We start from the raw sequence: 26,099 nt of genomic DNA on the forward strand, positions 1-26,099 counted from the left end.
GGGACTTGCAGTATTCTCATCTAGCCCAAGAGCAAAGGGAAGCCAATGGGTGTTAAAACCATGAAGTGATGTAACAAGACTTATAGTTTGAAAAGATCACTAGCTGAAGTGTGGAAAATTGGCAAGAACAGTTTAGGGGTAGATTAATGGTTCCTGAAGTTGGTGCCTGGACCAGTGATATCAACATCTCTTGGGAATGTGTTAGAAGTACACATTTTCAAACTCTACCATGGACCCACTTAATTAGAAAATCTAGGGGTGGGTTAGCAATATGTAAAACAAATTGTAAAATACATACTTCAAATGATTCTAAAATAAAGTCTGAGAATCTCTGGATTAGATCATTGGTCACTGTGAGAAAAATCAACTTTAAGTTCCAACCATTCTACTGACAATTTGGTGACTATAAATATTGATACCCTTACCTCTTTTATTTTTTCCTTACAAATCTTATACTGTTTCTTCTGACTTTCTAAGAAAGTTGTCAAATCTTTTTTCTGCTGGGCCAAGATCTGTTGCTGGAACTTCTTCTCATCTGCTGCAGCTACCTTTGCCTGATAAAATAACATATACCATTTAAGATGAATTATTCTTCACACAGTATTCAGTTGTCTGAAGTATTCTCTAATGCATTAAAATAACTCATAAGTGCTGAATAATTTTAGGTGTTGAATAATTTTAACAAATCACTAATAAAATAGAAATAAAGAGATGCCTTCTGATTCTCTTGTATCTTAAAAAAAATGAAATTTTTACCATTGAAAAATATATCCTATTATGGAAAAATATGAAAGTAAACCATAAACATGTTTTGTTGAATACAAAAAACCCCACCAAACACATGAAATGAAAAGTGAATTAAGTACTATATGGGGCCTCCCTGGTGGCACAGTGGTTGAGCACTGGGTTGTGAAGCTGCCCGCAGCCTCTGCAGGGCTGGTTCGATCCCTGGCTGCTCCCCGGCCACCAGAGGAGGGTCCCACATGGCGCAACAGACCTCTCCTGCCACCCGCTGCTCCCCTCAGCAGTGTACTTCTGTCCTTCTGCCTGCTCTACTCCCCGCTCTGGCTGTGGTGAATTCTGTCACCCTCCCGCGCTTCTGACTGTACCCAGTGCTTGTATAAATAAATAAATCTTAAAAAAAAATTATAAAAAAAGTGAATTAAGTATTATAATATTTTTATCCTGTTGATGGTAGCCCAAGAGTCTGATTATAAAAATGGACAAAAAACACATAGCTGGACAGTTTTATTCTAAGAACCAAACTCTGATTTGTTATTCCAACTATCAGATTTCCTAGTGGGGTCAACTTTAGTATATACATAAAGAGAAGGACATTTTGCTTTCTGAGACACCTACAACCTACAACAGTGGGACACCAGGACATTTCTGAAGCTCCTAAACAGATAGAACACAGACCAAATATAAGATAACCCAAAAAATACTGGTTTCTAGGACAAACACTAGATAAGTTCACTCATACTTTTCACCTTTATCTCTATTATCAACAAGTCTTCCATTATGAACAATTTTCTCTCTTTATTTCCCAAGTCAAATTTCCAGGAAAGAATGTGGTTTAGTTAGTCAATGTCAACTCTACTTGGAAGATGTTTTCATGTCAGGCCGCCTCATGGAATGATAGACTACTGGGGAATGTTTCTTTTAGAATTCTGATGTTGTCCTCCACGTGGAGAGAGAGAGGCTTAATTATTGAAACATCTTTGGCACCTTGTCCTAGTCACTCTATCCCCGGGGAGCACCTGTTCACCCCTGCTTTGCACATTATGTAAGTCTTAGCAGTAGGGAAGACAAATGATTTAGCAATGCTCCAGTCAGGGTAGGCATGTCTTAATTTTGTTAAGTAATATTAGGGTCCGTTTCCTTTAAACATAAATCACTTCTTTCAGCTAACATTTATCAATAATAAAGGTGATAATAATTTGATTCTATCTGCCTTACCCTCTTATTCTGTTTTTTTTTTTTAAATCAGTTTAGAACCTGGATGGAGAAGAGAGGAGGTCCTTAGAATACCCAAGCAATAACTGGATTAATTACTTGCTGCCAATGGTAAGGAGCCCATTGTTAGTCTAATCAGTTGTGGGTAGGGTTCATCACCACTAAAAGGGAGTATTTTATGGAACGGTTTTCTTTTGAAGAGTACAGTGAGTGTGGTGGACACTCCAAAAGACCTGAATTTTGCAAGTTCACATAAGACAGAAGGATCTTGCTTCATTTTATATGTACCCAGGCCCCCATTAAGGGACTGATGCTCAGAATACGTCTGAAAAGAAAAGATGTAGTACACACTTAGAATTACTATTTTATGCTTTCAATGATGATTTTAAGTAAAATCTGGAAACTATCCCCATCACCAAAGCAGTACCTCCTGCCCACATGGCGCTACTGACTGCAACAGGCTGGGCTGGGCTGGGTGTGGCACAAGGGCATCGTGTACATACTGACCTCCTTTTCTATGATAGCCACTTGCTTCTTGGCCAGCTTCTCCAGCTCGATGGACGAGTTGTTGGCATGCGTCTCCACCTCTTTCTGTAGCTTGAGGCGGTGCTCGTCCATCTCAGCCTTCAGCTTGTTCTCCAGGGCGATCAGCTGCTTCTGGTGCTGGCGCCGCATCCGCTTATAACCTGACATCTGTTCCCGCAACTCGTTCTCCTGCTCATGCTCATGGATCTGCCGTGTAACCTGATTTGGGTGGGGGAACAGAAAGGTAACTAGATGCATGGAAGACAAACTTTCAGGCAAAGTACAAGAATCCTCTGGCATAATTTTATTTATCAATGTCATTAACCTACTTACCATTTCCTGAACATTCACCTGTGCTGGGCGCTGTGTTGGGTGTTCTTTATATACTTTATTCTTAATCCGAAAACCATCTCATTCATTTATTCTTTTTATTCATTCATCATCCCCATTTTACAGATGAAGAAGCTGAGACTTTTGTCTCAATAATATATTGGTGATACCATTTTTTATATATACACACATATATATATATATATATACACGTACATATTTTATACACACACACACATGCTCAAGATCACAGAGCTTATAAGGAGTAGAGCTGGGATTCAGATCCATTTCTGTTTGATTCCAGAGCCATGTATTCCCTTATGCCAGGATTTCTCAGCATTGGCACTAGTGACAATGGTCACATAATTCTGTTTTGAGGGACTTTCCTGTGATTTGTAGGGTGCTTAGTAGCATACCTGACCTACTCAGTAGATGCCAGTAGTACCTTCAAGTCAAGATAATCAAAGATGTCTGCAGCATTGCCAAATGTATCCTGGTGGCAAAATTTCTCTGGGTGCACGATATTATACTGTTTGTGTTTAAGGATCATGTCTCTAACAGACACAGGAATTTTGAATATCCTTTTAAAATAGTTTGGACAAGATTTATTTCCTATTAAATTGAATTGAGAGAGCAAGGTGAGAGAGTGAGAAACTTTCTTTTGAAATCATCTTTTTCCCCCTCCTGCAAAAGAGCTGTTAACAAATTACCATCTAATTATTTATTCTCCTAAAGAAGAGAAAGCACATCTATACTGTTTGAATGGCTACATAGTAATTTTTTCCTTAACCTATACTCAAGTGAATACAACAAATTGAAATTGCAAATGCAAATTTTGGCATCTCTTCCTTTTTTCTATTAAACCTTTTCTGGTTTTCCTGTCCTTTTTTCATCTTTCAAGTTATTATCCCTCTTTAATTTCCTATTAGGTCATTTCCTCTCATCTTCCTATTTTAGAATAAAAATTTTAATTACAAAATGGTGTGTTTAGGGTTTTTTTTTCATGAAGTAATTTAGTTACTCTTATCTATTACACGCAACTTCTCAACCTAACCCTCAAACGAGTTTTACTGGAAATTCTCATGCTGCTATTAATTCTCTCTACTAATTTCAATTTATGGGGCAAAGTGCATCTTGTACAAAGAACAGTTTGTTTCTCTGTTCTTTTTGGAAGGTGTCTCTGCTACTAGACCAAGTTCTTACTATCAAGAGTGTTCTGTAACTGGATAGTATTATCAAAGTACACCATTAAACATTAGCCGAACTTTGAAAACTTTCCAGCTGAAACTAACACTGGGTCTCACATATTCATTTCTCTTTTCAAAATGACAATCCTCTATAAGGTATGAGGAATAAAAGCAGAAGATATTGCAAGACTATATATATATATATGGCATCACCAAGAAGGCATATAACACTCTAAAGAACAAAGTTTATTTTGTTATACAAAATTTGAAAAAGTTCATTTTTAAAAATGAACTTAGCTCATAATAAAAGGAAGGAAAGAAGTGGTTTGAAATATATATGTGTATTTTACTTGCTCATGTCTGCCACCCTAAAGTTCAACTATGGTGAAAAAAAAAAACAATTTCAATCAGTAGAAAGGATACCACTTAGTTCTTCTGGATTCACTTGTTTTTCAGACAAATGTGATAGTAAAGTGTCTCTTTTAGGATAATGAATTTAATATATGTTTTATTCATATGTTTTTTTTTCTAATTTTAGTATTCCTTCTTTAATCAGATCCCCAGAGCTGAGGCATGGCACACTCTAAAGTCACCATGACACATTTAAAACTTGCCAACAGAATGTCTGATTGGCTTGTGGTCCATAAAATATTTCTAAGATGACCAGTTCCCTATACCAGATAGACTATAAAATGTAAATGAGCTGTGTCAAAAACATTTTCTATCCTAATTGCTGGGCTAGTCTCTGTGAAGGGGTGGATCTACTGCATACTAGATCATACAAATATATAGCAGAAAAACACAAATTTCACTATGCTATCATTGTACATCATTGAATGCCAAGAAGACATTTTGCTTTTTGAATGCTTCCCATAATTTGGATAATCACCTTCTTAAACTCTTAATATCATCTTCCATTTGTTACAAGTAAACTTTTCAAGAATAGTCTTTTTAGGTACATACATATAAAGAAACTGAGTTTCATAATCCTATGCTTAAACTAGATAGATGAATCTAAATAAGAGTATATCCAGATGTTGCATTTATAAAGCCTAAAATGTGAAATATATAAAAAATAAGTTATCTACAGTTATGTATACCTGTGTGTTTTAAGTTTACATTGCATACCTTATAAATATACTATTTGACAATGGAATTAAAAAAAGCTCATATTTTTTATCATGCCTTATGGTTTACAATATGTTTTCAAATGTAATTTATCTTTAATTTCTATTAAGCCTGAGGTTTGAATTAAGATCCGATGGCCCTTGAATTACCTGAGAAAATCCACATCACCATGATAGAAAAGAGTTAATATTTTCTGTTATGAATAATGGAGGAAATCAACTACCTACAGAGTCAAACTGGAGAGAGTGGTAAGGTTAAGTTACAAAATGACTAACTCTAAAAATAAGTGAGTTATAGACATGATAGTGATTGTAGTTTTCATAATGGTAGTTTAAAAAATGTGATGAACTAAAGTTGAGGGCAGTATTACCTTGTCACATCCACTATGTTGTTTGGAGACAAACCTCATTCCACCCCATATTCTATAACTGACCTTATGCAAGTTACTTAACCTTGTGTACTCTCTCAGTTCTCTGTGCATATATAAAGAGGAACCACCGGATCTTCCTCAAGACTAGATGAGATAACATTTGTGCCTAGCAAGTTGTCTGACACAGAGGAAATGTTCAATATATGTCGATTTCCTTCCTCCTCCTGTCAGGCTCTGAGTAACACATCTCTTTTTCCCTTCCCTTCTGGGGATGGGCACATATATTGGAAGCTGTGAAACCAACAGAAAAGTGATGCTTAACATCAGAACAGTACTTGCATCTAGGTTGTAGAATACAAGTATGTAAAATTTCTGAATTTGAATTATTAGTCATTACATATATTTGCCATAATATATAAAAAGTTAAGAACCATTAAGGATGACTAAACTTTTTCAGTAAGTTTTTACAACTATTCCATTTCCCCACTATTTAATTCCAGAAAAAATGGACCCTGTAACAACCACTTCATTCAAAGTGTGTACTAAATGCCTATCAAGTGCAAAACACTAGACTACAAGGCTACTAAGCAACTTACTGAATATAAAATGGGAACATGTGGCTGATAATGTTAACCTCTTCAGTGATAAAAGGCAATTTATAAGATTAATTATGTGTAATAACAAAAATAATGCATGTGATGAAATTAGCCACCTCAGCACTTAGAACAAATGAAATTTATAGCAAGTTCTTAAAAAGAATATAGTGAGTCACATTTTGGCATTAGAAAATTGACACTCTGCTCTTTAGAACACCTAAGGAAAAAAATATTCTAATTTCTTACTAAAAGTAATGATGGATAGTAGGCAGTTCCACATTATACAGAAAAATTGATATGAAGAACTTTGAAATGAACACTTACAAATCCAAATTTTCATGTGGTAGTAGGGCTACAAGAGACTTTTAGTTCATTCATTCATTCATTCATTCAACATATGTTTATTAAAAGATTTTGGCCATGCAGGCTAGGCCTTATAAATTAGGAAGCAAAAGTGAAAAACAGCATCAGTAATGATATCAGTGAGATTAAGAAGACACACAAAAAGAAGAAGATACGCAATATTTTGATAACTGTTCTCTGGTACACTATTCAGGAAGTGAACATATTTTCAAGCATTTAGAAACAGAACAGCAGGGCTCATGAGAGGTGAAACTGTAGCATTTACTGCTGAGACTCTAGTATTTTTATTCTTGTCTATTAAATGCATTTAGGTACCCAGTTTACCATTTAGTTGAATAATTAGCTTGCATTTTTAAAAGTTGAAATACAGACTCCATTTTTAAATGAGATTTTATACTATATCTGGTAAAACCAAAGTAAAATATCTATATTTTTCATGGATAAGTCAACAATCAATTTCTCCTACGTGCTTTCTTGGAGATTAGAAACTAAGAGTTTTATGTCCCTCTCCCTAATGTGAATTCTAACATGAATTCACCTGTGCAGGAACACCACTGCATTCCAGTGAGAATTCCTTCATGAGGCCGAAAACTCCATTTTCTGATAGATATTGGCTCTGTATTAATATCTACTGTGGGTACATAGGACATAATGACACTTTAAAAAGAAATGACATCAAATGTAATAACAGCTGAAGACACTTCTTGGGTTGCTAATTTAATTAAAATATTAAAATCTCTACCAACAATAAAAACTCAAGGGAGGCACATCTCAAATGCCCAAGAAATCAGATGAGTAATTCTGAAGAAGTAACTCCTTTCTCTAGGTAATGAGTGAGTCCAACTTTTTTACAGGAAAAAAAAAAAAAAGATTAAAATAAAAATGAATCCGTGAAATTGTCTCTTTCACTAATTTTCCAAAACAAGGTAAAAAAAACTCTGCCCTTAAAAATGTTTACAATAAAATAATTATAATTCTGAAGCTTCTCAAGGATTTCTTCTGGTACCAAGGGTCACTGTCCTTGTTTTTCCTTTGTTACAAAGGCAATTGTGCAGCAGTGTATAACAACAACAAAAATCTCAATTTCAAGGTGCTAAAATAGTAAAAAATGATAAAAATATCTGGTAGTAAAAATCTTTAGCCCATGGGCATCACACACCTGTCAGTAACCCCACTTAAAAGCACAGTGTAGAAAAAAAAGTCAAGGGGAAAAACATCACAGAGCTAGATTTCCCTTAAGATTTGTGCAGAAGAGGCAGACTGATCAAACAAATTTGAGGAAGTGTAATTTTTTTTTTTCCGTTTACAAGTCTATTTAAAATATATGCCCATTATTTATTTACCAGTAATTGAAAAACTAACTTCTGAATTCCTCTTTCTCTTTTTACTGTTCACTTTTGGATTGCTCTGTGGGTTGTTAGCACTTATGCTAGAAGATTGTAAGGAAAGAATAAAGCCAAAATAAATAAATCAATATAGTATCATTACCAACTGTGAGAAGTAAAGAGAGGTTTCAACCATAATTTGATTATTCATTATACTGGATCTTCATTTTCCTACTTTCATGTCACTTAATAATTTTAGTTCTTTTTGTTTGTGTTAGGCTCCATGGAAAACAAAAAAACATGTCTTTAAAATCAGATATTTCTTTATGATATTCTAGTGTCCTGATTTATATATTCCTATGGAATTAGCTTTAAAAATTATACAGTGGGTAGTAGAACTGCAGTACTTGGTAATATGCATTAAAATACCCCTATTGATAGTTAGATTGCCTAAATGAGACCTGAAGCCACACCACTTTTCCCTTTAATTTTTTTTCTCCCTAAAAGCCACTGGGTACAAATACCACTGAACTCTGAGAAACTTCCATCAATCCCACCATGACTCCTAACATACTACATTTGGAGAAAGTTAGCCATGTCAAACAACTTATTTTGTGGATATGACAACAGACTATCAGTTACTCTGTTTTTAATTTAATATAGGGGCAGGCACCTTTTATCAAATCCAAAGTTCATACAAGAGACTAATCCCTGTTGTTCTGTGGATGGGCACTATGAAGCCTGTAGGATTCAGAGGGGTTGCTGAGTACCTGGCCCATATCTGTGCAGAGGCCTAGTAGGGAAGCATCTTTCATGACCCACAAAGAGGAAGACTGTGTTAGCTGATATGCACAGAGTAGTCCTGGGTGAGTTCACAAATGTGAGCATGAGGTCATTCTGGCATGGCAATAGTAATCTCTCACTGGCAGCTAGAGAGATCATGAATATACGATGTGGGAAAGAGGGTGTGGCAAATGATAAGAACACCAGCCCCAGAGGGGGGAAATCTACTTGGTATAATATCTACTTCACATTCAAAACCTGCTTATGGTGCTCTAATTCCTAGAGGTTGCCCATTATTTTTCTCCTCATTTCAGCATGAACAGATCTGGTAAAGGTACAAGTATGACAAGAGTTGGTGGTAAGTAGTAATATTCTATAAATACCGTATTTCTTCTTTTGTCAGATACCAGGCATACAGATATTTATTATTTAATAATTTCCTGATGATTTACTTAGGCTCAGGAGCAATTTTTTTTTTTTTTTGGATGCTGAACAATCATTAGCAAATACATAGTGGACATTTTAAGATCTCCATTATGTACTACAGCATTCATTTAAAATGAAAAATTGTCCACCAAAGAGGTTACAAGTAACTTCTATCCAGAGAAACTTAAAGGCAGGTTTATTTATAAGCAGTCTAAATTAAATTGTTTGCTTTTATACAGCAGTAAGCACAGCAATATGTAGGTGCTTTAACTTCCATTTTCCTTCTATTTGGATTTTTAAAGATTTTAATGCAATATCAATTCCAAAGATAACTGAAGCTTTTGAAAGATTTGAGAAATAAAAGTGGAAATCGGGTTTAAAAAATAGGACAAGAAAAATAATCATTTCTGGGTCGGCCTCGGATGATGTCATCATAGGTTCTAAATGTAATAGCTAGGCAGTATACACTAACTCTTCCTGCCCATGTGACCTCTAACATCAATTTGGGCAAAACAACTAATATTTCAATCATTTTTTGGCTGAGAAGTGAGGTTCTAAAGCAAAAGATTAAAGAGAGTTTAGAGTGCCAGGGATGAAACGATGTGAGTGTGTGTGAGTGTGTGAGCGCGCACGCGCACGCGTGGGGGGCCAAGGGGAGGAGGCATGAAAACTAACTCTTCCAGCACACACCCCTTTTGCTACTACAAGGGCATCCAGCAATCACATTTGCAATAGTAAAAATGCTGAAGGATCCTACAGTATCTTTTCTTCCACAACCATTCCTACCCTCTCCTACAAAGCCCTTCTTGCTTTATTGGTGCTAGGAAATTCTTCAGGGGTTAAATGGGGAAGTGCAGCCACTACCATTGTTGCAATAAATAAATGAATGAACCAGAACGAACCAGCAATCCATCCCTGGGAAGCAAGTATCTTATTTTCTACAATTATATGCATTAGCCAGCAACCATACATTTAAAAAAAATTCTATTTTATCTTTGAGCTATGTGTATACATTATAGACATACAGACATCTATACAAAAAGCACAGTACCCTGCATACACATACATCAATACCTTTACAATATTTTTTAAGCATTATTATTTCAATGAAAAGACAAATAGCTTTTAAAAATTGTATAGGTTAACAACTTCATCTCAAGGCCTTTTATTTTGCACATATAGCATATATAAACATACACACACACACACACACACACACACACACACAAAGGTTTTTTTCCCATGCCGTAGACAATACTAAAATATCTGAGATCAGGTTGCTATGCCAACAGATTTTTTCTAAAATGAATAAAATTATTAGGAGGGAGAAAACATTCTTGACTCCTTTCCTCCCATCCATGAAGCCGAGAGAGGCTCAGGGAGGGCGAGAGGCTGCCAGATGGGGAGGAGGGGAAGCAAGAGAAGGTGGGTAGAGGGGTGTTTGCTTACCAAAGATGCTGATTTGATCGTGGCAAAGCGCTCTCTGTTCCGGTAGTGGAGGGCCTGGCTCTGAACTGACTGGGTAGGCCGCGGCTCAGGCCTGGGATCGCCGTGGCCCGCCTCATCCCTTATGAATACATGATCCTGCAGAAATGGATAAAAACAAGGAGAAAGTCCAGCTGTGCTCTTTCCTCGCCGGCTGCCTCTCTCTCACCCCTCTTTCTGCACAAGCACTGCTGTTTGAAATGCATAGTTTAGCTCTCTGCTAGTCCCCGCAGCTCCCACGGTACAAAATGAATAAGCAACACATTGCAGCCTTCAGTTAGGAATGTCAGCTGATCGCTAGTGGGATGCCTTCTGAATCCCTGGCAGGCTTTTTCTTTACCTCCAGAATTACATATATGCAAAAGAAAAAAAGAATAGAAAAAACAATGCAATGTACAGACTCCTTAGAACAGTTTGCTTAAAACGCTGTAACCAAATAATTCCTTTAAAAATGTCATGTCCATGTCTAGCAAGGAGGATGCTGGTTGCTTTTAACATAAAAGCGAGCCTCCGCCTCATTCCCTTGAAAGATCTGCTTTCTCAATTTAATTTTATTTGAGATCTGTTCGGTAGAATCATCGTTCTGCCTAGAACCAGTGTAGGCTTGTGCTGAACTGCCTCTCTATCTTGTGCTGGGAAGATTCGGCAGTCACTGAGGGATCCTGCTTTCCAGTCATGATCGTACACAGTTCTAGCACCTTCTCTCTACAGCTTCTGAAAGGATTTTTTTTTAGATTTAAAGAGATAGGCATACAATTTTAACCAAATGATAGTTTCACAAATTCTTTCTCAACTCACTCTGGGTATGGTCACCAGAGTGTGTAAAGGCTGAATTTAATGTCCTTGACTGATTTAATCAAGTCTGTGTTTCTTGATAGGCAAAGATGATTAATCTTATTATAACACCCAGTGAAAAATAACATTCCCTGAAAGGATAATAATGGATGTTTCTTAAATGCAACTGAAATGACTTTTAAAGGGGAAAATGCTTTCAAAGGGCAATGCTTCTCTCTAAAAAGATGGAGTGGTCAGTCAGTAAGTAGCTCTAGCCCTTCAGGAAAACAGATACTATAATAATTAATAGTTCAAAAACATGTACAACCATGGGGGATTTTTAAATAGTACATGTTCAGGACAGGGAAAGAGAAATTAATTCTCTTATTGCCCTAGGGTTTTAGGAGAAACCATTTGAGAGAAGTCAGTTTTGTATTTTGTCCATGACCATTTGAAATTTTTGATAATTGCTCTTTCTTACATCAGAAAACAAAATTAAAGAGGATTAGTAGGTATAAAATTTTATCAGATAGTCTGAAATTTTGAAAAATCCAAACATACATATTTCTCAAGGAAAATTAGATCTTATATCCAGGAAAAAAGCCAAGACCCAAAATTAAATTTATCATTGGGCTAATTTTCCTTTTATAAATTTAGAATGCTTCTGACTGTTGGGAAGGTATCTACTATTATTGTACATCTATAGACATTTTTTTTAGTTTACTGCATAGTGGCCTATTTTTGTTTTTAAAAAATGAAGGGACACTTAGTGCCTCTGAGAACATAGGTCATATAATGTTTACTGCTGTGCTGCCCATTAATAAGGTAGCCACAAATCTCTTAGATATTTAATTTAAATAAAATGTAAACTTCAGTTTTTGTGTCATACCAACAGTTTCAAGCTAGCCACTAACTAGGACTACCATATTGAGCTATCCAGATAGAGATCGTTTCCATCATTGCAGAGTTCTATAGACAGTGTTGTATCTCAACCCATATTTTTGAAACTTAGAAAGTATTTGATAGAGCAATTAAGTTTCTGCATCATTTCTTGGGAAATCTGGACTCTTATTTCATAGTGGAAAGGGAAATTGGGTGTGGGAATGTGATTCATACAGTAGGTTTAAGGTTCTAAAGAGAAATGGACTGGGATCTACTATCATGTATATTGCTGGATATTCATTAACAAATTACATTTACCTCCAAAACTGACCCTACTTACTTCAGTCCAAGAGAGCAAATTTTTAAATGCCAGCAACCAAAAGGAAAGACTATCTAGAGGTATGTGTATTTACAGGAGGACTTAACAAGTCACAGTTTGGGTGTGTTACTTAGCTAATATTAAAGGCACTGACTTAAGAGGCAGATCTAAGATGATGTGGTAGGAGCTAAGCTTCAAATTGTAATAATTTGATTTACAAAGATAATCAGTGACTTTTCATACTGTTCGCCTAATAGAATAAAACAAATCATACCAAAATATGTCTATTTTAATTTTATTAATTTGTTTTTCTCATTAAAATTTGAACTTTTAGGTTAGGACCTTGCTTATCAAGAAGTTAAAAATGACATTATATTTGCTAAGCTTTTAAACTCAAGGATATTGGAATATACTGGCAAAGTTAAAATTCAAGATCATAGTGATTTTTAGTTGGCATGTAGTTAAATAACCCACTAAGGTGTATTTTAAAGATGATGCTATTTTAGAAGTTTGACGGAAAAAAAAAGTTAGTTTGAAAAATAGGTCCCAAATTTTAATCACTTTAAATATAATTGTGTTTCACCCTATTTTTTTTCCTTTTATAAAAGAACTGTTTCCCATTTGAGCTTCATCACAGAGATCACCAATACTAAGAGTCTTCAAGTATTCTTCAAAAGATCACAAAGTGGGGCAAAATTTTAATCTAACAGTGGCTATCCATTTCAAGTAAAGGGAAACAAATTTTAAAATATTTAATTCCATTGCATCAAACAAATTCAAAACCCTGAAGACAACTTAAATGAAGCAATTTTAAAATGAGGGGAATGGATTTGAGAAGTAAATATAAACAAACTACCAACTTTCCTAGGTATCTTTTATGTTGCTTGTATTATCTTTTAAGTAGCTGTCCCTTTGAAAATGACCATTATATCTGGCTCCCAGAGTTTCTAAACTGAACGCATTTTAAGATTAATAATGGAAAGGGTCAATTTGCTAGTTTATGCATTTAGGTACTGATACAGCTTATTTCTGAAGCATAATGAAAGGGCCAACATCTTTGATGTTGAATGATCATTTTGGATGATTAAGAACAAATATCGTATGCTACTTTATCAAGATACAATATATATGACTTGGTTTATAATTTATCTTTAAGATACTATCATTCAAACGAAACAGCTCTTTGAAATATCAATATGATTGGTGATCAGTTTTAAACAAACCTATGTTAGCTCAGCAAATGTACAGTGTGCTTTCATAATAAAAAATAAAACTTCAGATTTAAAAAAAAGCTGTTATAAAATTTGATCAAAAGCTTTAGTAAAAAGAATAGAACTTTTACATAATGTAGTGAAATACATGCAGCTATCAAACCCTAGGTAAGAGGCTTTATTTTTATTTAGAAAAGTTTTTATCTAAGTGTCTGAAAAATTCATGGTGCAGTCACTTGTTTAGAGTTTCGAGATTAGCTTGAAAGAACTCTTAACAGAGTCTTTTGGACTCTGTACAATTTTGAGTATACCTTTATCACATCATATTTACTTGTCTGTGCATGAGAGGGTGAACTTTTGAAAACAGGTCAAAATGTGGTTTGAAAAAAAATCTCAATCTCTCTAGCACCTAGCATAGTACTTTATACTTGGTAGGCATTCAGTAGATGTTTCCTAAATAAATAAGCTCAAGAACATAGGTTGGAAGACCTTTTGAGAAAATGACATTTTCTGTCATTATTTAACAGAATTCAAATTTGTATTTCATTAAAAATCTGCCACCCTGTACTCTAAGAAAGTTGTAAAATAGTAACACACACAAACACATACACACAAGTATACATTTTGTGGTTGGGGGGGTGGGAATAAAAAATGACTTTAATGGTAATGATAAACATCTTTTTAGAGACACCCACACTTTTCACAGGATCAGCAAACCTACCATTTCTCTTTTGCTTTGTTCACTTCAAAATTATTAAATCATTGCCTAAGCAAGTGCAGCTATAAAATGCTGGGGTTAGAAAAGGGAAGAAGATGGAAAAGGATATCTTAACCTGGAAGGACAGGGAGAAAAAAATTACTAGTAGGATGTTAAGGATAAAGATGTTACTATAAAGAAGTGGTTGTGTCACTGCTGTTTAAGAAACATTACCTTCACATGTTAATTTACTTTTACTTTGCCAAGTGTGGGTTGAAGAGTCAACGAACCCCCTCTCTTCAGCAAAAATAATAGAAAAGGCCACTGAAGCAAGTGAAAATTAAACTAGAACATCCATTCCCCTTCACAGACATTTCTTCTCCCTCACCCCCACGAAAATGGTGAAAGCTGTTCTTTAAGAGCAAAAAAAAAAAAAAAAAAAAGATAGAATGATCTTTTAAAAAATAATCTCCAAAAGGGGGTCATGATGACTACAGTTCACTAGTGTCATACCTTAAAATAACAAAATTTTAACCAAAAACTTTTACTATATTAAAATATTATGGTCTTTGTTAATAAAAGGCAGCATTAGGCAAAGATAATTCATCTTAGATTGTAATAAAACAAAGATATAATATTTAATTGACAAATATAAAAAAAGACTTCCACTGCTTAGGATGGTAGTAAAGTCTGTTTGCTACTATTGCACCATGCTTTAAGGCATCCATTGTAGGTATAGGCTCAGAAGCAGGCTAGGTGAGAGTAATAACAAAAATTAGTTTGATTTAAAGTTTGCCTTGGAGTCACTCGTGAATAATCAAGAATTGAGGTACAGAATTGTGTCCTATAAAAAGTTTATCTTCATTGAACACAATATTTGCTGAGTGCTTCCTATGTGGCAGACACTGTCCTAGGTGGATAGTAAAGATCCTTGAGGTGCTACCAGCCTAAATATACATATTATTTTGTCAGAAAAAATTTTTATGTCATTCTTGCTCAAAAGTAAGATTATGTTAGGATCCCGTCAGGGCCTGGGAAAGACCAGAGTAGAGGCAAAGACTAGAGAGAAAGAAGTAACCTGAAATTTTGATATCAAAGGAAAATTCTCATTGTCCCACTTTACATTTTGGGGCTTGATCTGTGAATTGTCCTACTAAAATCAGGGCATCTTTATTCTGAATGCAGAGCAGTTAATTCTAAGTCACGTTTCTTACTAGTTACATATGGCTTTTAAATGTGAGTTTAGTTCTTATATAAAATCTGTTTCATATCTATGATCTGGCTAATTTAGGGTAATGTCTACTTGGTTGCAATAACCACAGAGAGCGAAAAATTCCCCACCTTTATTCTTATATTTTGGTATTTATTAAGCATGTTCTTATTAGTCTAGAACATTATTACTAGAGAAATTATACATTTAATTTTTTTAAACCATAAAGATAATAGATTACTTAACTCTTCAATCCATTATTTTCAATGAACCAAAATAGCAAGATTTTTAGTATTAAGTAATTAATTCATTCCCTGTGTTTTGTTATTGTTCATTCATTCATTCCATAGTTATTCACTGAGTGCCTATGCTATCTCAGGCATTATTCTAGGTAGCGTAGAACAAGGCAGGTATAATCTCCCTGATAGAATTTACTTATAGTCATGAAGTAATCAACAAATTAATACATAATAATTTATTTTAGATAGTGACAAGTATTAAAAATAAAATAGTATAATCAGATACTGGGTAGAACACATTAAAATGATAATTTAGTGACATGCAACCTTTTCTAAGATTCTGGACAAGAATGTATGCAAGATTGGTAAATGTCTTATAAAACAATATTGATTGCTTTTTATTCTAAAATAATCTTGTGGTCACAAATTATGATAGACCTAGAAATGCACCACCTAATCCCCCTTTAAGAAAGGATTTACAAGCAACTGTCCTTGGCTACAGAGAGCAACTTTGCCCCGTTCACACCCTTCTCAGTAGCTCATATTCAATGGCTGGTCTAGGTGGGGATATCAAGGCCAAGCCATTTTGGCCCAGTTTGGATAACTCTGAAGGGTCATTTTAGCTCCAGAGCTCCCTGGGGGCCAGCTGAATCTACCATTAGGTCTGCATCTCTGCCCAGTTTTGCCCTCTGCCCAGCACTGCTCCCTTCCATAGGTACTGATCCCCAAAGAACTTTCCAAAACAAAACAAAAAATTCCTACTGTGCTAAACTGCCTTAGTTCTGCTTCTTAGAGAATCCAACTTGTGTCATAAATGTTACCTGTACCTACGGGTAATATATATTGTTGCTACCATTCCATCTGAAGGGACTGATCAGGGTAGTAACTTTAGAAAACTGCCCCTTTTCATTCCATTAAATGGAATAAGTGGAATCCAAATATATAATGTAAGAGATAAAAGCAGACCTTGTCCTGGGTGAGATGTGGATGAGGCCTGCTCCTCAGGAAAGCTTTACAAAACAGCTTGATAGTCACATTCGAGATTTGCTTCTTTCAAGATAATAGAAATAGAAGCACAGTAGCTAGAAGAGACCTTTGATGCCTTACAGAATAACTTTTAATTTTACAGATACAGAAACTGAGTTCCAGACAGGTTTGCAACTTGGCTAACAGTGGCAGACAGAACTATGAACTAGTTTGCCCATTCTTATAGTCCATTATACAAAATTCTCTATTGAGAGTTTAAGATCCTATTTTATTTATGTTCCCAAATGGAAAACTTAGGAATCTGAGTAAGTCAATACACGTACACTTTCTGAGTAATTTTTAATTTCTATTTTATTTAAAGATATATAATTTTAAGCTCAGGTATATGACTAAATTGGTTTCACAGAGATACCCTATATAACATTAAATTTTCATATGTAATGTATTCATTTTTCTAGCCTGCTTATTTTCCTCTTACTTATATTTACCATCAGAATTGTAACAGGGTAGTCCCCAGGAAAAGGGGAGGTTCCAGATTCCCTGCCTCACCCAAAGGAGAGTGGAACTGAGCAGGGAGGAGAAGTGGGGAAGAGACTAAAGAAGGAAGCAGGATGGAGAAAAAGAAGGAGACCTGGAGGAGGCATGTGGAGCGGACATGTAAAGAAACTGTGCTAGTTTCTTGGTCCTGGACTGGTTGAGCAGATGTAGGGGAGAGATCTGTGGGGAGGTTAACAATGGCAGCTTTTATCTTGAATTTGATTTTGCTCTTTTCTTCCCAGACTTGTCTGACTGTTTTTGACCCTTCTGGTTCCCTGCCAGAAGGTGCTTTAGACTTGTGACAGGCTTTGGGCCTTACTTTGGGCCAATCTTATTTGGATTGACTTTTACTCACAAGGGGATAACTTTGGGAGCTTAATTTAAAAATTATATTCTTTGTCTTTTCCGTATTGCACACTAATTGTATTAAAGTTCCTTTCCATTAAAGGTCTACATTGTTGTCTTAATGCGATGAATGGCAGAATGGCAGAACCTATTTACAACAGGCAAGTTTGGGGATTCTGGGGTAGCCCACTCCCTGCCCTGTAACAAAACCATTTTTAAGTGTACTGTTCAATACTACTAAATGCATTTATCATTTATGCAACCACCACTACCATTCATCCCTGCAACTCTCCAATTTGTAAAACTAAAACACTATATTCATGAAACAGTTCTCCACTCTTCTCTCTCCTGCCCCTGGCAAACATCATTCTACTTTCTGTCTCCATGATTCTGACTACTCTGAGTAGCTCATATAAGTGAAACCAGATAGTACTTGTTGTTTAGGGACCAGTACATTTTACTTAGCATATTCTTCATGGTTCATCCTTGTTGCAGCATATGTCAAAACTTCTTTTGTAAGGCTGAATAATTTTTCATTGTATGCATATATACGTCACATTTTGCTTGTCTATTCATCTGTTGATGAACATCTGGGCTGTTTCCTTGTTTTAGCTATTGTGGGTAATGCCACTATGAACATGGGTGTACAAATAACTTCTTGAGATTCTGTTTTCAATTCTTTTGGGTATATATCCTGAGGTAGAATTGCTGGATTATATAGAAATTCTATTTTAAAAATTTTGAGGAATCACTATGTTGTTTGCACTGTACCATTTTATATTCCTACACATAGGGTTGTCATTTCTCCATATACTTCCCAACACTTGTTTTCTATTTTTTTTTCTGATAGTAGCCATTCTAATGGGTGTATCTCATTGTAGTTTTGACTTGCATTTTCCTTACAAATTGTGATGTTCTGCATCTATTCATATGCTTATTGACATTTGTAGATCTTCTTTGAAGAAACGTCTATTTTAATGGTTTGCTCATTTTTGATTTGGGCTATTTGTTATTGAGCTTTTGAGTTCTCTATATATTCTGATAATAATCCCTTGTTAGATAAATAATTTGCAAATAGTTTCTCCCATTCTGTGATTTGACTTTTTACTCTGTTGATATTGTCTTCTGCCTTTATTTTAAAGCAAATACAATGGAAGTTATATTTGCAAGTGCTTTTCAATTTTTATCCATTCCATCCCATCCCATTTCCTCTATATATTTCATAATATGTAATGTACATTCTTTCTGACATTTTTTGTTTCAAAATATAAATTAGTATCTATTTCTTAAGTGATTATAAGAAGAAGAAAAAAGTATTGAAAGATGTTTATTCCTACATGACAGCTCTACATCAGCATGCCAAAATTAAAATTAAAAACCTTGAGTTCAAATTAAGAATCTTCTTTCTTGTTGACAATACCAGTAGTATATTTTTCCCCCCTAATTCTAGGTGCTCATTTGAGAAGCCCTGGAGTAAGAGAATTACTCAAGAATTCCTCTTTTTTTATTCTCTATATGGAACTGAACGTCTCTTCTTTTGTCCCCTATAGCCATGATGCCCCAGAGGGAATAAAAAGCAAAGAGTCAGATCTGTCAGCATTCATGATAGCTCCTTCTATAAAGACAGCTCAGCAATGCTTTGTTTTCTACCCTTCAAACACATGATGACTTGAGGCCAGCTGACAATGCTGATCTCTTAGCAGATTTCTACCTCTGTCTGATATCACTCCTTTTCTCAAAATGCTTCCACAGCTTTCTGATAATCTGGATCCTTGCTGTCTCTCTGTCATTCGCTGGCCACATAGCTCATCAAGTTCTAACCTCTTCGACATCTTTTTCCTTCTCGAACATACAATGTTCTTTTTGTCTCAGGGCATTTGTGCTTGTTTTCTAACTCATGCCCATTTCTCATACCAAGTTGGCTAACTCCTAATTTTCTCTGAAGTTTTAGATTAAGTATCACTCAATTTGGTAGGCTTTCCAGTACTCCCTGCCAGATTAAATCCTCCTTAATCTAGAGTGCGCTTCATAATTTCATAATTGTTATTTGTGTAATTATTTGCTTAATCTCCCTCACAGATAATAGCTCCATCAATGCACCATGTCTCTTTTATTTCCTCTGCATTCTCAAGGTCTACCATAGTTCCTGCTACATAGTAGAGGTCTCCACCAACATTTGTTGAAAAAATGAAGAGGTTTAGTTTAGAAAACAATGTGTATCCCTCTCCTCCACTATTCACGATGGGGCATGGGTATACTTTCACCCTTACTGTTCAATTTCCTTTTACTCCCAAGAAAAATACACAACCAATTGAAGTCTAGGTGAAAAAAATCCTTAGTCATGCCTTCTCATTGGAATTAGAATGTGTCACCATCATTTATTAAGTACAAATACACCTAATAAAGAAATATACCTTTCTATATCCCTCACCTATACCTATTAAAGAAAAAAATTACATGGAATCTTTCTTCTACAATTCCATATGGAATGCTTACCTAAAGTCACTAAAACACTTTGGGAATTCCTCCAAACTATTATTGATAATTCTGTGAAATACTCATTTTAATAGACATTGAAGCATAAAAAATATTTCCCCATATTTCAATTTACGAACCAACCATGATTATAGGACTATATGAAATGAAGATCTTTAAGTAGAAAAGTAAAGTCTAAATAAAAAACAGAATTGCTCAGAATAGTTAAGCTGTCAGAGAGCGAACCTTAGAAGAAGCTAGCAATAAATCCAAGAAAGAACAAAAAAAATTAGAAACTGTTTCTAAAAAATAGTTTGTTGGGAATATACATTAAGCAGCATAGTTCCAAATCAGCATGGTATTTTTGAGAGGGTACAACCAATATGTTTTATGTAGGAAAATTTTAAGGTCTACAGTATTAAGGTTATTGTTTTAGAGAGGAACTTAATGATTTCTTTGACTTGGAAATTTATGGATTTATTTATATTTATTTATTGATGGTGGTAGACATCAGAGTAACAAGAAAGAAAGATGAAATAGGCAAAGACAATAGCTTTAATAGTTGTCCATTATCTGTTTACTGTAAAAGAACTGTCAAGTGTTAAGTATAATCCCACATTTCAGATGTAAAAAGGTAATTAAAATATCCAGATGCTAAATGTCCTGAGCGGGTTTCATTATGATTGCTTAAACCTATAGCTATGGAGGGTACCATGAAACTTACCTTCTTGTGTACCACAGAGGAACTGGAATTGACTGTACTTTCGTCATCCTGCATCATGGCAAGTTCAGTGCTGCTCTCATCCATGACCTCCTGCATGCTGTTCACACTGCTGCTCTGGCTGCCTGTGCTTACAGACATGCTTGGGATAGAATGGTTGCTTCCCAGGCTGTCCATTTCCCTGCTCAGGCTGGTTCCATGTTCGCTGTCCTATAAAAATGGGGCACTGGGGTTAAAAAAAATGACTGGAGATAAAGCGCCAATCCATTGCCTAAGCTATTAAGCACACACAATTTTGCAGTGCCAAGTTGCTTTTCTGCCAAATTTGCAAAGATAAACTTTTTATGTAGTGACTCCACTACTCCCCCCACCATTTTCAGAGATCTCAAATTCACTTCTCTGCTTTCCCCAAGGGCCATTCTGGACATGGGTCATAAGGCTCCAAAAGCTGCAATCCCAGGGCTTTCCCTGTCATATGCAACTATCATATTATCGTATGGCCAGTCAGTAAGCAGAAGGAGGCCAGGTTTGTAAGAGACCTTCAGAGAAATTAAGTTGGTAGACTAGAGAATGACTACAAGCTACTGAACTGGTGACCTCTAGGCTATTTATAAATACAACAGTGGCCACTTGAAACTAAAATAGAATGAAAGAGTTTTCAGAGTTTTGACAACAACATGTTCCTTTGCAAGTCATTATTGAGCATCTTCATATCTAAGCATGGATATTAATTCTACTGTCCTGGATAGGTAATTAAATTCTTCCTCCCTCAAGCAATTCCATCATGCTTACCTCTGTAATCTGATTAAATATATCTGTTAAATAATACTGGTATTCATCACAACTAGTCCAAAGACTACTATTTGAGAAGTGGTAAAATAATCAGAACATATAATTTATCTATCACAGTGGGATATCTTTTAATATAAGATTAAACAGAATTAAAGCAACTGAGCTTCAAATAAAACCTATTTTCAAAGAACCATGCTGTACATATATAACTTTAATGAATTGTTGCTTAGCCATGGCATAGGTAATTGGAGTGATTTAAAATGGCAGATAGTACATTATATTTTTGATAGATTTATTTTCCCAATTAAAGGTGACCATTTGTATATATGCAATCAAGATATTTTATAGTCCAATTCAGCTTTCAGAATTTCATGTTTATAATTATTGATAAAATAACTTTTATTTTCTTTCATAGTAAAAAGCTAAAATAAAATCTATCCTGCATTCCTTTTCACTTTAAATCTAGTTTAGAGGAAGAGGAATCCTTTCTTCTATTTAAGACTTCTCTTGCACTATGCTCTGCTCCTAACCTATGCACTTTCTGAAATCCTAATTATTTCACTATATCTTCAGTCCTGGTTCTTTCCCTTCTGCATACAGATGTGAAGAGGCTTGCCCCATATTTATGAACCTCTCTACATATTGCCCTTTCTCACTTTCCCTCCTTAGCCAAATGGATGACTCTTAACCTACTTTTGTTGTCTCCACTTTCTCATTTCCCATTTATTCTCTAATCCACAGCAATCTATTGTTCATCTGAGCAATTCCTGTGAAACTGCTTTTACTAAGATGGCCAAGAATGCCCCACTTGTAAAACACATTATCTTTTCCTGGTCCTTGTCTACATGACTTCTGTGGCATCTGGTGGTACTGGCCCCTCCTACCTTGAAGTTGTTCATTCTCTTAACTGCCATGAAAACCTTTATTTCTGAAGGCTCCCTTTTCTTACCTGATACAGGGCATTTTTTCATTCTACATTTAATGCCTTGATTCATTATCATTTTAATGCTCTTGACCCATAACCAACTATATTTTATGTAGCCCTCTTTCCTGTATTCTGGGTTTATATATGGCAACCAGTGACTAGGTGTCACATTCAGGTATCCCAATTGTTCTTACTCTTGCCTTCAACAAATCCTTCCTGAGTTATTTGATTGAGAAACTAGAAAGTCATTTCTCCTTTGAAAACTCCACTTGTATACTATGTCAGTAATATGTAATGCCAAGAACTTAAATTCAATATGTACCTAAGTGAAATCATCTCAAACCTATTTTTTCTCCTCCCCTGCCCCGGCCCCATTCTTGGTGTCGACATACTTTAGTCACCCAGGCTCAAAGGTTCAGAGTCACCGTAAACAACTCCTCTTATGTCACTGTCACTTTCAGTCAGAGTGTTGTATTAGAAAATCTACCTCTATAATGTTTTGCAGAAGTGTTCCTTTCTTCTTCATTTCTGTTGACACTACCCTTCTTCTTCTTGCATGTACTCTTCCCAATAATGTGGCCCATTCAAATCTATTTTATACTCTGTTGCCAGGATAATCTTTCCAAAGTACAGCTCTTTTCTGAGTCTAAAATGTCCCATGTCTGTCTATCAAAAAACACACAACCTTCAGGCCTCCCCTGGTGGCACAGCAGTTGAGCACTGGGCTGTGAAGCTGCCCGCAGCCTCTGCAGCGCCGGTTCGATCCCCGGCCACAGGCGAGGGTCCCACATGGAGCGCAGACCTCTCCTGCCGCCCGCTGCTCCCCTCAGCAGTGTACTTCATCAGTCTGCCTGTTCTGTTCCCCGCTCTGGCTCTGGTGAATTGTCTCATCCTCCTGCGCTTCTGACTGTACCCAGTGCTTGTATAAATAAATAAACAAATCTTTAAAAACAAAACAAAACAAACCACACAACCTTCATGCAACCTTCACGAACCCCACCAGCAAACTTATTTTCTCTCTACTGTGGAATCTTGCTGGATAGATCTCTATAGCATTTTTCATATTTTGCCTTATATAAAAGTTATTTTATGACCCTCTCTTCTGAAACCATGCATTTCTCTTAAGGCAGAGAGTAACAATTACATTTTTTATTCCTGAAAATGTTTTCAATAGCGACCAATCCAGAAAATTGTCACATAGTAGGTACTCTATAAGTGCCTGGTAAAATAAATTAACCTACTTCTTCATCCTCCTGTGACTCATTCATGGGTCCATTTCGTGTCTCTTGGAAAAGGATTTTTTTCATTTTTCGGTACTGCAGGTTATCCAGCTCACGGACGGCATCCTTTGTCCTCTGTATGAGGTCAATTAGGGTACGCAGAGGCTGGTCTCGCCGAACAAAGTCATGCTGATTGAGGGAAGAGAGAAAAAAAACTCCAGAAACTGATGAGGAAAAAATTTTAGGTGTAAGATGTAGCTATAAAAGTAAATAGACACAAAATAGTTCTATGGATTTTAGAGAAGTAACAAAATATGATTTTCATTTCCTGTAGTCTATCATATCTTATAAAACTCATAAAAAGATTAACCTGTACTTTTCTCTTCCCTCTCAAGCCCCATTTTATGGACTCTGTCCTAGAGTTTACATGAGAGTTCTTAACGTTTACTTCGCCATACAAGTAATTACAAAGACTAGAACTTTAAGTACTGAAAGGTTTATAACTTTCAAATGTGAACTAGAATAAACAAAAGCAACACAGATTATAGAATATTATTGTTATAATCTTTCTCAGTCTTCCTTTTCACCCTACACTACCACCCTTTCAAAAACACACTCATGTATTATTGTCTTCTATTTCTGTGGCCACATGAGCGTGTACTTCAAAATATGGCAGCTGTTCACTTTAGAGGTCAGAACTCTTGAAACCTCATCTTCCCATTCTAGAGATGTACAACCAGAAATAAGGGAAAAGGGTTTCTGAAAAGTGAAGATCACGGCCCCCAAAGTCCATTGTTTTCTTGGTATAAGCAGCCTTTGTTTTCAATATTAACAAAAATCTTTAATTCATATTCTGGTTTCCTGGTTTTTCAGTCTATAACAGGCTAGAAAGAAGGAATAAGAAGCGGGAAAATAGAGTTAAGAAATGTTAACGATAGGATTGTTATAAAAAAGAATTGACCTTTGAAAGTTCTCTGACAGGAGAGAGAGGAAGAACGTGTGATTCCATGACTAACCTACCAACCACACAAATGAACACAGGTTTGTAGGTATTTTGCAAGGGGCAATTGCCCCTTAGATAGACCTTTTATATTCCAAGAGTTCAGGAAACACTAGCATTTCAAAGTCATCAAGAAGTGAAATTATATTCATTATGCTTTAAGAAAGCAGAGAAGCATATCATGTATTTTGATAAAATTCCACAGCAAATGATCAAAAGTGGGAGAAGGAAGTTTTGTTCTTTAAAGGAAAAGGTTCAGTTATGTGGAAAATTCACTTATGGGAAATTATAATTTGAAGATATTAGGAAAATGAGATATAATGTGGTAGCCTTAGATGATGGAATGGATTTAATTTCTTTATATGTTAAACAGACATGAAAGATGGCCCAGGAGCATTGAGAAAAAAATAATCTGTATGAATTTGCTGTCAGGGGAATTGTGGATTTTGCTTCTGCTTTTACAAAAGCTCTCTTCTGCAAAAAGCCCTTTTGGAAAATGAAACACAACCCCTGGAACCAAGTATAGCCTGAACATTTCAAGGATAAGAATGAAAGGGAGAATGTAAATTATTTTGCTACTCTAATACTTGCAATTATACAAGAGCAAATCAGGTTTTAGTAAACTTCAGGCTGTACCTTAGGATCATTGGATTTTAGAGCAGGAATAGCTCCTAGGAATTCTTTTATTTTCAAGTTAAGGAAATTTAGGCTCAGAGAGTTTTGGTGATTTACACAGCTAAATAGTGGACAAAGTAAGGATACAACTCAGCTTTCTTGATTTGGGGGTTCATTTCTGGTGATCTATTACAGCTTCTTTCTCTCTAAAACACTGATTTGATCACGTCATTCATGGTGACAGATGCAGTGTCCCACTTGTCCCCATTCCAACCTCTTTTGCTTGTTTTCCCTTTGTGTAAGTACTAAAAAGTAAGAGTCCAATTCTATTCGTCTTTGTAGTTAGAGATAACAGTGTGACTAAGTTCTGGCCAATGTAATATAGGCAGAAGTCCCTGAGGAAGGCTTGATTTTCTAGACTAAAAATAAAAAGGCAGGGCACATGAGGAGAAGGGAGTTTGCCCTACACCCTTCCTTCTTTCTCCTGTATGGAATAAAGAATGGAACCCTGGAGATGCAGGAGCCATTTGGTGACCCAGAAGATAAAAGCCACATGCTAAGGATGGTAAAGTAGGAGGACAGAGTTGCTTAGATCAATGATGACATTGTTGCACTGTTTCCAGCTCTGGACTGCTTATAACACCTTGTCTCTCCCAAAGTGCTGGACTTCTTATTG

The 26,099-nt window shown here is 35.7% G+C and overlaps 1 protein-coding gene across 4 annotated transcripts in view; it reads right to left on the bottom strand.

Annotated features, from left to right (window-relative positions):
• The window catches only part of TAOK3 (TAO kinase 3), a gene marked incomplete at its 5' end in the record, with an annotated part of 73,118 nt that overhangs the window by 20,379 nt on the left and 26,640 nt on the right, over positions 1 to 26,099 (bottom strand). Inside the window, 5 exons of one of the 4 annotated variants that reach the window (XM_084253762.1) lie at positions 426 to 554; positions 2,464 to 2,700; positions 10,439 to 10,573; positions 20,875 to 21,081; positions 23,830 to 23,997. In XM_084253762.1, the coding sequence (XP_084109888.1) occupies positions 426 to 554; positions 2,464 to 2,700; positions 10,439 to 10,573; positions 20,875 to 21,081; positions 23,830 to 23,997 (876 nt within the window). Of the gene's footprint in view, positions 1 to 425; positions 555 to 2,463; positions 2,701 to 10,438; positions 10,635 to 20,767; positions 21,082 to 23,829; positions 23,998 to 26,099 lie in introns of all 4 variants that reach the window. The other 3 variants (XM_084253761.1, XM_084253760.1, XM_084253759.1) reach the window with 3 other exon arrangements.

Source organism: Talpa europaea (assembly GCF_964194135.1).
Source record: "Talpa europaea genome assembly, chromosome: 14".
In the NCBI taxonomy this organism is placed as follows: domain Eukaryota; kingdom Metazoa; phylum Chordata; class Mammalia; order Eulipotyphla; family Talpidae; genus Talpa; species Talpa europaea.